The 14,333-nt window shown below is 39.8% G+C and overlaps 1 protein-coding gene across 3 annotated transcripts in view; it reads right to left on the bottom strand.

Annotated features, from left to right (window-relative positions):
* The window catches only part of MAP3K20 (mitogen-activated protein kinase kinase kinase 20), a 129,977-nt gene that overhangs the window by 25,525 nt on the left and 90,119 nt on the right, over positions 1 to 14,333 (bottom strand). For 2 of the 3 annotated variants that reach the window (XM_034785402.1, XM_034785401.1), the window contains exons 12-14: positions 2,611 to 2,655; positions 1,550 to 1,580; positions 1,323 to 1,462 (exon numbers count right to left, since the gene is read on the bottom strand). In XM_034785402.1, coding sequence (XP_034641293.1) covers positions 1,323 to 1,462; positions 1,550 to 1,580; positions 2,611 to 2,655 — 216 coding nt within the window. Of the gene's footprint in view, positions 1 to 1,322; positions 1,463 to 1,549; positions 1,581 to 2,610; positions 2,656 to 4,883; positions 9,911 to 14,333 lie in introns of those variants that run through there. The other variant, XM_034785403.1, reaches the window with a different exon arrangement.

The raw sequence follows: 14,333 nt of genomic DNA, 5'->3' as shown, positions 1-14,333 counted from the left end.
CTTGGGCTTCAGCTGCAATGTGTGGGGAGAAGCTTCTGCCCCACGGGGCTGGGGAGGGGCTGAGGAGCCCCACGGAATGAAGGGGGCTTGGGGCTTCTGACGCTTGGAGTGAGGCGGCACCTGGGGGCTTTAGCCCCATGGGGCTGGGGGGCTCAGGGCTTCAGCCCCATGGGGCGGCTTCTCCAGGCACTGGGGCTCTGGGCTTCAGCCCCATCGGTACCTGGGCTCGGGGCTCCGAGTGGCCATGCTTGGCAGACCCCCAGTTGGGAACCGCTGCTCTAGTCTGTGTTCTGCGTCCATTTATTTACCAAGTTTTAATAAGTTTCACCTGATCAACCCCTGTGGAGGGCAATCACACATGTCACTAATGGAACTACTTGGAAACAATGGCATACAACCCATAGAAATGCGATATTAATTTGGACTGTAATACCTTTATTGTGCTGATGCAAAAGATAGATATAACCTAGTGTGACTCTCAGGGCTGACAATCAGACAAAAAGTGTCCTTTCACTAGTAAATGGAGCACATTGTATACAGAATCACTCAGACATAATGGAAGCCCACAATGCCATTTTCAAGACATTTTTCAGAGCAGAACTACGGGTATGTAAGCCATGTTCTGTGACAGTAAGTAAATATTATTACTACTACGTCTGTTACTACTTTCCGGCCAGGGTTTTGCTGGATTCAGTGAAACTATTAAATAATTAGAGCAGTACAATCTCTTGTGGATGAAATAAAGCTCAGACAGCAAAGAAGCCCTACCCACTAGCACTCAACTAGCTTTACAGTTGTTCAAGAATAGAGTGTTTGGTACACAAAGCAGTTTTAAATTAGAGATGATTGGTGAAACTCAAGATGTTCAGCGATTTCAGTTCAAATACATCTTTGGTGTTTATCCAAACCTCTCTGATTAGGCAGAAAGTCTTGCGAGGTTCTGTCCTAAGATTTCCAAAGGTTTCACTTAGGTGGGAGATACTATTAGAAGAGTCTTTTGCAATATTTCCTATTCCTGTCCCAGCTTAAACCAGAAAATGCAGAGGAACATGGGTATTTTTATGAGAGAAAAAAACAACAACAAAACATCAGCAACTCAAGGTTACCAATCTTTCTGGCATCTCAGAAAGTGTTTAGGTTTGCTTTGGTGCCTATTGCAAGCAAGTTCTGGGTATGACTCTTTTTCTCAAAAAGGTTTTTCTAACTTTAGCTTTAAATCTTCTCTTATGCTAGATAAAAAATGCTGTTAACATTTAGACTGTCATTTACATTACACTGTCAAGATTTACTATTGTGATTATCAAGACATGTTGTTAAGATACCTTTAAATGAATGATATGTCCTTTGGAAAGAATTCCCATATCCTTTAAATCTTCTTCTTCTATAAGAAGCAACCGTTTCCCAGTGATATGATTTTCCTTAAACAAGTTGGCATAAACATTCATCTCACCAGAAGCATCACCTTAAGATATGAAAGGTTATACAGAAATCCATAGTGCTTTTCGCTGGAAAAAAAAGTTGAATCTGTGACCTATAATGTATAGTTTACCTTTTCCAACAAGCTGGTGCAGCCAAAAATACTGTAAAAAAAACAAAACAAAACAAAACAAAAAAAAAAACAGTTTTGAAGGTCACACAATTAAAATGTATAGGTTACAGCACCTTAAAACACAAAAAATGTAATGCTCATAATTCAATTTTAAAACAAAAATTAAAAGTCTTTTTAGTGGTGGGACAAGGGAATCAAACTTCTCCATTATATTTACTTTTTGGGGCTATCTTGCAAGTTTGTTATTTAATATAAATTTCTTTCTGCTTTGCAGCCATTTTCTCAGTTTATTATTGCTTTTTAATTGCTACTGCTCCTAATGTAGATTTAGCAATTTGTTGTGTTATGAATGGGACGAGTTCAGCAGCTTGGACCATTACTACTTTGCATTGGCTTTTCAGTTAGTCCTTCAGTAACCTTTAGTTAAATGACCACGTTATATATGATGTATCAAAAGGCTGCTAAAAGGGATATTAAAACTGCTATGATTCACTGATGTGTTCGAGATAAACATCTACAATTTCTTACCAATTAACTTGAACGAATGTTCAAAATATGATCTAAAGTTAGTATCGTAGCTAGTCCCCTAAAAGCAATTACATTTTGTATTTTATATGAAAGTGGTTTCCCATCCCTCTTTTTAGGATCTTAACTTAAAATGAATTCCAGTCCTGTTGGATTGGGCAAAGGGACTATGATGTTTGCTGTCCTCTTTTTCTCCTAACACTGGTGAGGTATGCATTCTTACAGCCCTTCAGTGTTGTTTGGTTCATGCCTATGACAATTCAGCAGCATACACTGATAACCTGCCAAGACAAATGCTTTAACAGGCCTCTGAGCATGTGACCATTTCACCAAGGCAATAAAGTCCTTCCTCTGTCAGGATAGGGTAATTTAAAAATCTTTTTTGGAACAGGAATTTTAAAAATATACAGTGTTAGAATCTTGTCTACAGATTTCTCAAATCACTACAATCTAGATTTCATTTACTATGATGTGCATCAGTTTTCTTTTATAGCGACATCAAAACAATGCCGACTGAATTAGTACAAAATGCTTACCACATCTTCTTCGGTCCACGCGCAAATATCAAAGGAAGGCAGCAACTGTGTGAGAAATATGAATTGAAAAGAGTAATATTGCTCTTCTTGTCCGATCATTTACTCAGGTCTCCCCCCAGTTTTACTTCGGTGGCTGATTTTATTTGGCACCTTCTCTCCAGTTAAGATCATAAGCCTCCTGGTTGTGACAACGACTTTCCTCATTATTCCATGGATTACTACAAATAGTGCCATCAAAGTAGCATTCCTCATGTTCACATATTAGTTAAAGTGATCACAGGTTGGCTTCAGTGATATTACAGCAATGATGGAATAGTCCCAACACCTCCAGGGGGCAAAACTATTCAGGAGATCACCAAGTAACAAAAGCAGTCTTGGAATTTTGTCACCAGCCGCATCCCCACAAGTGGGGCTCACTAGCCACCACTTTCTCCTTGTGTTTCACTATCACTTTTACTATTGCTTGACTCCAGTAGTGAAAGGTGTGTCTTGGTTTTTCCCAATATCAGCTGGGAGGGAGATATTCTGTAGAGTGAATGAAGCAGTCACTGCATAACAAGGAGAGCACAACTGACTTGGAACTGGGCCACTGCAGCTAGGCTTCCTTACTGATTAAGGTACAAGGTTGTTTGTCCCCTTTTACCCTTCGGTTACCGCCTAAACCTGCATGATCATTCCTTTTAGGAACTGTGGAACAAAACCTGAAGGGGACACTTCACAGACAGCTGAATGCTACAGCCCCATGCATGGTATGCTTTGTTATATGGAGGATCAGGATTCCCCTCTTCAAGTATGAGGGGATCAGACCAGGATCTACTTGATACATAAGGGAATGGCTGTGTCAGTGAAACCCAGGAATGGTTAGAAGATGACACAGTGAAAGATCCTACTGAGATAGTAACCTCCATCTAACCAAATAAAGAATGGGTTATTCTAAGCTGTAGAGTCTCTGCTCATTGGTATCCTGTTAATTAGATGTATCTGAATTGACAGTGCCACCCAAACTCTTGCCACCATACTCTGGCTGAAAATTTATTGAATTACTTATCTACCAAACTGTAATTCAGATTTCACTGGTCAACCCTCAGTCTTTGTGGTCTCCTTACATTGTGGGCCATGCAAGCCTACAAGCACCCGAGTGCCCAACCTCTTGGCAGACGCAGTTCCTCCTCTCCAGAATTCCTCTCTCACACTTGTAAGACTTTGTGCCTATGCATGGCAGCCACCCCATGTGTTCAAATTGTTATCTATTAGTCTCCTCCTTTCCCTGACCCTGCAGACTGTGGGACAACAGGCCAAGATGCCTCCCACAATGACTTCCACCCAAACTAGTGACAAGTCTTTCTGCTCTTCCCATATGGACTCCCACTGATGGATTCAAGACTGTCCTACATTTGTTTCCTGTGTCTTGCACTACAGCTTCTGCTGAACACTGCAAGATGCACAGAGGAAAGCAACTGTCCCCCCACCCCAGTGGATTGGCCAATCTGCTTCCAGGGAAAATTCCTTCCTCACCACAAACTATTTTATCAAACCAGCCTTGTCCATCTCTGTGAAGATCACTTAACCCTCCCCCACACCTGCCCCGCTGCCCACCCCTTCCTGCCATAACTCTTCCAGGAGAGAAATGGCCTCCTCAGATAGACAAAGCCAACAATGCCTCAGCTAAGTGGTCACTGGGATGAGAAGCTGGCTTTGACTACCGCACGGAAAGGTATGTTTCCCTTGAGCCCCTAACTTCCCCATGTGTGGGCCAAGCGTCATAACCCTACTGATTACAAGTCAGGAAAATCCAGAAAAGAAGTGACAGTTGCATTGGGGCGGAGAGGGTTGTAGGGTGGAAGGGATCCACCTATTGCTGGCAACTAGGTGGGGCAGGATCTGGCAAACTATGATGACCCTTATGAAGGCAGAGACCCACAATATTTGCAATAATTAACAACATAATTGCCCTTAAATTCCAAATGGGCTGGTGTTTTCCTTTCCATTGGGAACCTTGGGTACAACAGTTTGCTGTATTTCATTATGTATTCTACCATTGCACAAGTTCAATATTCCATTCTTGCTTACACACAGTAACTGTCCAGATGATTCCCATTTTTAGGAGAGGAAAATTAGTGATGTGAAATGTTAAATATATTTACAAACAAATAAATAAAGAGAAAAAAGGGGAAAATGCCACACCCTGCATAATATGAAAAAGATCAAAGCAGAAGGCAACGAGCAATCCCTTTAACAGCAGCAGTTTACACAAGAACACAGAAGCATAAAAATTTACTGTCAAAATGTTTATTGCAAAATAGAAGTTTGGAACAAAGAGAAGCAAAGGAAAAAACTTCACATCAAAATCAAGTTCATGACACCAACTGAGAAAATTGAATACATTACATTTTTTTTTTTTAAACCTGGAAAACCAAATCCATACTGTGAACAAAGCAAGACATCACATGTTAAGTGCGGTGAAGAAAACAACTGACTACTGAAAGATCTTACCACAAGAGGGTGTAACATTGCATGTTCCATACAAATTAGCTAGTCAGTTTACACCACAATAATTTTGGCACAGGTTTTGTTCAGCATAGTATTTCAGTAGGAAGGGATGAAGTTTTCTAACACTGTGAAAATATTTTCTATTAAAATTTCATTTGCTCACACTTGGAGTATAAATAGAATCATTTCCTAGTATTCAGTACAAAACTTTTTAAAGAGTGCAAAAGCAAGAAAATGCAGTGGACTATATCTGACTTTAAAAGTCAGCAGAATAGTTTGCACACAACATAAAATGTTTAATGTAGGTCGTTGATACTACAGTCCTGAAACTAAATCTTCACACACCAGAAACCTCTATACAGACTTCATAGTGTGCACTACGTTGAAGTCAGGGGGGAAAAGTGCATTCCTCTCCAGATTTCTATTGGTACATTTTAAGGACTGTAAAAATTATTGCATGTCCTGTGACCTTATTTTGCTACATGAAAGTTGGAAGAACAGAATGGATTCTCTATTGGCCTGTAATTAAACCTCTATCAAGTCGGAGGTCTTATTAAAAACCTGTAAAAGCTGCCTTATTGCAAAAACAGGAAATAGCTTACTAAAGATGTACAGTAACTTTGCTAGTTACTTATTAGCTTTATTATGCGTGGTGTGGATTTACTGCTGCTGATAGCAATATAAATCATTAACGTATCAATATTTAATTAGAATAACTGCTTTAAGATCTACAATGAAATGAAATCAAAATCTAATAAAATACTGCAATGATAAATGAACAACAAGTCAAGAACATGACCATGTGCCGAAGAGCTACTTCAGATCTCATGTCTCAAAAATTCCCAGCATCTAGAGGAGACTAAGTCCAAGTATTACAACTAACAAATATAGCCAGCTGATCAAGCACATCCAAACACTCCACAAACAATATAAGCCCTGAAACTAAGTCCTCAGATCTAAGCATTAGATCTCAGAGCAATTGCTATTCTAAAGCATTAGTATTATTACAGTTAGAAAAGTGACTACATTAAAAAAGTCTTACTCAGCATATCTAGTCCCTGCAACTTTTCCAAGTCTGAAAGAATGAGAACTGGGTTCGGAGTCAGGAAATCCTGAGTTCTAATCCCAGCTCACTATGTGGCTTTGGGTAAATAAAAGGGCTAAACTCTGAGTTCCTCAGGTCAGGAAATATGTCCCACTAAAGCCAGTGTTAGTTTAAGTATAATGACTGAGTAAAAACTAGGTTCAGATTTGGCCTTTAACTTCTCTGTATCAGCTTCCTCAGCTGTGAAATAGGATAACAACACTTCACCTTATCTGCCTCATAGGGCCCTGGGAGGATTCATTAATTAACTTTTGGTTAATACTTTGATCATGTGACATGCTATGTAACTGTTAACTATTATTAGCAACTATTGTAGACCCTTTGGTGTTTGGACATCTAGATAGATTAAAAAAAACAAGTTTAATCCTGCTAGCACTGCAGAGCAAAATCAACGGTGGAAGATCAAAACGGTTTTGTTTTGCCTCCATAACTTTCAAAATTAAAATATAGTGAGGATGTTTGAGGCAGAAACAACATAAGCTGGATAGTCAAGCACAATTTATTTGTGACTTGTAAACTGAACACATTTGGTATGGCAGTCATTATAGGAGAATAAAAAAAATAGACCTCCACAATGTCATTTTGTAAGCGAAGCTACTATTTTGAATATAACCGTACTTTAAAGGAATCACAACAGGAAAGTTTGGGAAAAGCCTTGAGCTTAGTAGATCTTTCTTTTACAACAATTCTAGGACCTTTCTACTTTGAACATGAAAGTAAATGTTTGGAGAGTTATTTCTTTATTTCTCAATAGATCTTTATTAGAGTTGGCTAAAAAATAGAGAGAATTCATGAAAATGTTGTCCTTGTTTTTCACTGACAAATTAAATTTAAATTATTTTTACCAGCTCTGCTCTCTATGTACAAGATGCCAAATTATTCCATTTATTATGCTCAAATAACTCCTATTCACTTTAATAAGAGATGCATGAGAATATCTGTCCTCAACAAAAAAAGTGATGTGATATAGTAGTGTTGGAATATTTTATTAGGTGAAGATTTAAATCAAGAAGTGGATTTGAACATCTAATTAAAACCAACACGTATGTATATAAAGTGCATTGAGATTATTAGGTGCTTTAAAAGTGCAAAGTATCAGTATCAGTGCTAAGAAGAGATATTTTTGTTTTTGCATTTCTAAACATACTGGGTTCAATTTTGACTTCAGTTACAGCTGTGCAACTCTACACTAGAAATATGGTACAGTAGTTTAACATAGATACATATTAGATTATACAAATCCTTCAATTTTTCCTGCCTGTAGTATAGTGGTTATAAAAATAACGTTGCTGCGGTAGCTGTTAGCAGGTGCAGACTTAAAAAACAATACAAATCTGCATTTGGAAGTAGCTTGTTTGCTGCCATTTCCATTTAATTTGTTGCCCCTTTTCTATTCTGTCCCTCTCCACACCCTCAGTCACTTTGCTTAGTGCTCCTAAAATGCTATTACCATTGATATTGTAGGAGCAAATTTCACTTGGACAAGATATAGCAAATTATCCTAATAAGAACGTATTGCACTGTTCAGTGTTGAAATGACAAATTCTTACTAGCATGAAAAAATTGCCCCGGATATCACAAAGACAATGGACTTGAACCTGCTAGCAAGAGGGTGGAACCTGGCTCAAATTCTATACATTTCATACAGTTAAGGGCCCAGTCCTGTGAGGTGCTGAGATCTTTAGCTCCAGTTGAACTCAAGCATTGTTGAAAGGACTGAGTGCTTTGCAGGTGACCAGAACAGCACTGGGCCTTACATGAGGAAAGATTGCACTCGTCACCCTAGATAAGCTAATTTTAAAACTTCTCAAGAACTTTTTCTCTTATTTCTAAATAGTAGAATATAATGTTCCAAACTCTTGGAGATCCAACTTCAGACCTGCTATCGTGTAATGATTCTACTTTCTAAGGTATTTAAACAGCATTAATCACCATTTTTCATGAGAGAAACACCATCAACACATGACACTTAGGAATTTAATTATCCCCTCAAATCCAACTGAACATGAAAGTAACACTTTTCTTTAAAATTTTTGCCCTTCTTTATTTGGCAAACGTTTTACAATGGGCCTATCTTCTGCACCTGTAGGTGTGAATGTATCTGTTTCCTTCTCTCTTTCTGTGCCACCACCAAAGAGTTCATCAGGAAAATACATTCACTGTTCCGGGCAGAGTGTTTGTGGGGTAATTACTGCAACAGATACTTATATACTCAATTTTAGGATGAATCATAATAACAGTGGCAATATTTTTAAAATGATTTCACAGCAGAAAAATGGATATTTAAACTTTAGAGAATATTCTTCATATCATCACTGAGAATTTAGCTTAAGCCACAGTAGGAGGGCTCAAACACTTTTAAAATGTATCTCTCTCCCCTATTCTGGAAAGGACAGTGATAAATGGTTTAATAGTTACAGCAAAATAAAAAATTGCTGTAAATAACCTAAGACCAATTTTGCTCTCAGCAAAACTGGAATAAATCCAGAGTAAAGCCATCAAAGTTAATGAGATTTCCTGGATTTACACCCATGTAACAGAAAACCAGTGAGCTTGTAGACTACCACAATGCAATTAGGTGGTGAGGTTTTATTGTAAGTGACTGTACTAAAGAGTGAATTTCACAAGCTAAAGAGAAAGAGAGAAAAGAACATTTATACAAATTATCTATTACCAGTGATTGTCTGTATTCAATTGCTGTTTCTTAAACTGTAGTTTGAAAGGGTTTATTTTTCTCAACCCTGCTTAGCCTTCTTAGTAATGTATTTATGATATCACAGGATATTGCCTTGAAAATGATTGAGAAATCACAAATTTAGCAAAACAACTTCACTGTAGCAGTCAGAAAGAATGGATTGTATAGGAAAAGCCCACAAGGAAACACAAATATGTTCATATGATCAACAATAAAACAGGTAAAGAAAACTACAAAAACAAAAAGAAAAGTAATGGATGTATGTTTAAGTAAAATAGGTGTTTAAGTTCCCCCATTGTTTTCAGATCTTAAACATATTCAGTCACAGAAGTTTCTGTAATCAGACACCAAATATTACAGCATAAATTTGAGCTGCAGCTATATTTTGTGGGTTTTAAAAACCTCAATTTGTTTTGAAATTTTTGTTCCAAATTTCAGCAAAGCAAAAATAGGTCAACACAATCTAAAAACCAACAAGATAGATTTTTAACATACAAATATGACTGGCCTAGAAAAATGTAGTGTTTTTGCTTTTGTTTCTTTTACAGGGTTTAAAACAGACCAAAATGACAGGATGATTTTTCTGAAACTTTATTGCTTTTATTTGCTAGAAACCAATTTTAGATGTAATTAGTTTTCTAATTTCATTCACTAGAATCATCTGTATCATCAAAATCATCATCTTCATCATCATCTGACCAGTCAAATTCTCTGAAACCCACAGCCATGTTGATTTTCTTCCCCTTTCTCATAGAGGTGGTTTTAGAAGAATTCTTTTTGGCTTGCATGTTTATCTGCATTCCAGAATGCAGGACAGATCCTGCTTGGTTCATAGAGAAGATACCCCCAAAGCCCTTCATCATCAAGGCCTGCAGACTTTGGTTCATGCCAGCTACCTCCCCGTTACTTGTTGATGTGATCTGACATGACATCTCTGCACTGTTTGATTCCTCTGTTTTAGTTTCAAAGTAAGACTCCTGAGACATTCTTGCAGCAATAGGTAAGAAAAGCTATTTAAAGGAGGAAAGGACAGAGTAAAAAGGAAAGTTAGAACCAATTCAATTCAAGGCAAAAAAGACACTACCAGATTAGTTAGCAATAAACAGAAAGCAAAATGATTAGTGAATCAAAACATGGAGCTCAAGTAAGAATTCATTAAAACAGACTTGGCTTAAATTTTTTTAAAATGAAAGAGCAAAACCACCACCAAACAGTGTGCAAAGCATCATAGGTAGCCCAGCTTTCATGTTGAAAGAAAGTTCCAACTTTTGAATCTCTCATTTTGTACCATACAAAATGGTTTACAACATTTCTCTAACTCGTGTGGACTTTACCACAGGAATCTAGGTACAAGCAGAGCCATGTCTCGATTGAGATGCTTAATTTTAGTATTCAGAATTGCACAATAAATCAACGTAGGATTAAAGAACCCAGACAAGCCCCTGATGCAGAGTGAAATGTTTTTATCCAGAGATCAGAAGATACCACAGCAGTAAACGTGTATGTACAGATCTAGATAGATTGAATTAACTTTTTGTTCACCATTTTTGAGGCCACAATCAAAAGGAGGGTTATAGACCAATCCTACCACTGTTAAAGTCAGAGACAAAATTTTTACCAACCTCAATGGAAGTAGGAGCAGGTCTCTAGTTCTGGACTTAATAAATTGCTCCTATAAACCTATATTTGGTGTGTTTCTGTATACCCTGCAATACAAGGCATTGTGGATTTAATCTCCACTTACACATCAGGGCATTATCTTGACCTAGTTTGTTACTACCATTTTTTTCAACAGAATGAAAAGTGTCCTCTAGAGCTAAATCATGATTAATGCCTCTTCAAGGAGGCCAAACTAGTAACCTCTGTGACATACCTGCTCATCACAGTAAGCAAGAGCTCTGGTGTTGGATTCAAAATTAACCTACTAAAGGGGCAGCATGTTATGTTATTTCTGTACTGCTGAAATGGCCTTTATTTCCAGAGCTGTTTTCCAAACTAAGTTTGTATTGCTTTCCAGACATCTTGCTTAACCTAATCACAACTGCGCAGTCTGTTTTCTGCTCACAATTTGTTACTGGGAAAATTATTAAAATGGGGTGTAACACATGGGGAACCATTAAATCATTCTCCTTAAATCACAGAGCTCTATCTATGAATGATATGATGCCTCCGACTTAAGATTTAATTTTATAAGCTGCAAGCTGAATAGGAAAAAAAAAAATCACACAAGTCACCTTCTGCCATGAAATCTTACTCAATACAAAAAAAGCAAGGCTCTCATTTATGGCGGTTTGGGGAGTAGTACGTAGAAATCTTGAGCATAGTTTCAGGATGCCCAGTTTATACTACTTCCATGGCAGAGAGCGATTTCAGCCCCTATATGGGGATTTTAGGCATATCAGAATCCTCCTTATGCATGGGAGGAGTCCCCTCTAAAAATCTACAAAGCTACTACATTGTCCTCCTTCAAGTGTTTCTCTAAATCTCACCTCTGTCTTGATGGCTACACAGTATTTGACAATGGCTAGGCAACTGATGTGCTGTGACTACTACTCATTATGCTAACTATAATCACCTCACTGTTCCTTGTGTTCTCCCATGTATTTGTTGTATCCACCTGTTGCTTCTTGTCATATACACAGACTAAAGCCCAGATTTTTAAAGGTGTTTGGGTGTTGCTGAAATCAGCATTGCAACGCCAGACTGATGTAAAATCTGAAGTCTCACTTTCACAAAGGATTTGGGCACTTGCAATTTTAATGCCCATTGGGGTATGTCTACACTGCAATTAAAAACCTGTGGCTGGCCTGTGCCAGCTGACTCCAGGCTTGGACTGGAGCCCAGACTCTAAGACCTTTGAGGTGGGAGGGTCCCTTAGTTCAGGCTGCAGCCCGAGCCCAGAAATCTACACTGCAATTAAACAGCCCCTTAGCCCAGGCCCCATGAGCCCAAGTCAGCTGGCACCGGCCAGCTGTGGGTTTTTAATTGTGGTGTAAACATACCCATTGGAAGTCAATGGGATTTAGGCTCCTAAGTGCCTAAATCCCTTTTGAAATGAGACAGGCGTTGCAATGTTTAGTGCAGAAATGCCTAGAGACCTTTCAAAATCTGTGTCTAAGAGCTCGCTGGGGGAGTGTGACAGAGTGCAGGGAGTGAACTCTGATCACTCAGATGCTAATCAGTTCCCAGAGGAAGCTGATTGGGGTAATTATCTAATCAGGCTGGTGGACTGAGTGGAATAAAGATTCAATTAGCCCATCAGCCCACGACTGGGCTGGGAAGGAAGAGCTGGGGACAGGGGAACAGGGCTAGCTGAGCCCAGTCACATGAAATCCTCAGGGAAGGGAGACCTCAGTTCCCCTCAGGTCTGGGGGAGAGGGCCAAAGAACCATAGATATTGTAAATCTCCTGTTGCACAGGGACTGTTGTGATAATGGCACCAGGAACTTAAAATAAAAGGGCGCTGTGAATGCACAGCCCCTGGAGTCCACACAATTTCTGTGGGGAACGGAAGGATGCCCTGTTACAGGGAGGGACTGTCTTTATGTTATGAGTGTGCAGTGCCTAGCACAAAAGAGCCCTGCTCCATCGCTGGGTTTCCAGTTGCAACCACAACAGAAATCCATAATATTTTTTTTAAATGGCCAGATCTAAGCACATTGCAGTCTAAATTAATACTGAATTTGGTGCACACCTTCACCAATCCCTCCCAGTTTCCTTCCTCTAGCACACCCAGCTCAGGGGAACCTACCCATTCCCTTCTCTGTGGCCTTTCCTCCTTCAGATGGGTGTCCTGTTGTGGAACCAGTGTGTGCAGCAGATTATGTTTTATTTGCCAAATTAGCCCCAGATTCCTTTGTGCAGCAGTGCTTTACAAGAGATGATGTGGCCACAGAATATCAGATTCAAAAAGTGCCCGCAGCACAAGACAGAGCAGAGACCAGGTTCATGCAGGTGTGGGGAGAAACTCTGCAGTTAAAAGAAGAGCTGCTCAGGACTGGCCCCTTAAATGTGGCAACCATCTATTCAGACTATGCCTAACGCAGCTCGATTCCCAGAACAGTTTCCCTGTGTTTGTTCCTATGCATTAACACATGCTTCCCATTAACTTCAAACCCATCTACTTGCTTCACCTACAGTAGATTAGAGCCACACAGATAAATATCCCACACTTCACTTTTTTGGGTTTTCTCTCTTCAAGCAAACTCCATGTAGCAGGTGAGCTTTATTTCAAAAAAATCTTTTGGGTGCTACCACACTAAAAGACTGAGGAATAGAGAGACTTGTGGCCTTCTGGATGGATCACACCCTTCAAAACCTATGGAGCCCAGGGATCTTTGAGGAAAGAATCTCCAACCATTGCAGATCCTCAGGCTCCTGTGCCGCTCTCTGGGGTGCCCCGCTAGCAGTAAGTTCCCTCGTGCTTTCCAGGTGACCCCTACATGTTTGCATCCAAGGGGAGCAAACTGCATAGACTGTCAGTAAAGTTGCTCATGAGTAAGGCTATAATTTAGTCATGGGTATTTTTAGTAAGTCATGGTCAGGTCACCGGCAATAAACAAAAGTTCACAGCCCATGACCTGTCTATGACTTTTACTAAAAATACCCATGACTAAATCTCTGCTCCTGGACCACACTGCTCTGGGGGGCCTCTGCACCAGCAATGGGGATTGACTGCCCCCGGTGGCCCACTGCTCCAAGGCCCCCGGGGACCACTCTCCTGATGGCCTCCAGGGCCACCCCCGGGACCACTGCTGCTTAGTTTGTCCCTGGGGCCATCTTGGGATGCTCCCTGAGACCGCTGCTGCTCCTGCAGTTCCCGGGGCCAGCCACACCGGCCACTGCTGAGGCTCTCCCAGGCTGTAGGCATCAGTTGAGCACTGGCAGATTCATAGCTGGAAAGCAGACCTGCTCACCTATAAGTTAATATTGTTTAAGATAGGTGATAAACTTGTAAAGATGTGTTTAGACTCTATAAAATGCTCATAAGTTTCTGCATGCATTCATCTTACTCGTAATGTCTGTAGCCCATGCGGTCAGGTAATATGAAAGTTTTGCTTTATAATTGTAAAAATGCCTGCTCTGAATTTGTGACTCTGAGCAAGAAGGGAGTGGTTTCCCTGCCCACCAAGGAGGACTATCAAGACTAAATGGGCCACTGTAGGATAAAAACTTAGTTGATTGCTCCATCCACCCATGAAGAAGTTATGTGCAGGAGCCCTTATCCCATCGATTTTAACTCTGGGGCAAGGTTATATAAAGATCCTCACAGGAAGAAACATTTATCTCTTTGCAGTTTGGCCTCTCACAAGAGCTGGAGCTAAGAAACAAAAGCCACAATCTCCTGGGTCAACCTCCATTAGCCCTAAAAGACATTCAGCACTGACAGCTTACTTCATCTGTGTCACCTTTTGGAACCATATAGATTGTAAC

Source organism: Trachemys scripta, chromosome 11, assembly GCF_013100865.1.
Source record: "Trachemys scripta elegans isolate TJP31775 chromosome 11, CAS_Tse_1.0, whole genome shotgun sequence".
Taxonomy (NCBI): domain Eukaryota; kingdom Metazoa; phylum Chordata; order Testudines; family Emydidae; genus Trachemys; species Trachemys scripta.
Note: the sequence above shows the minus strand (reverse complement) of the source record. Positions and strands in the feature narration are given on the sequence as shown.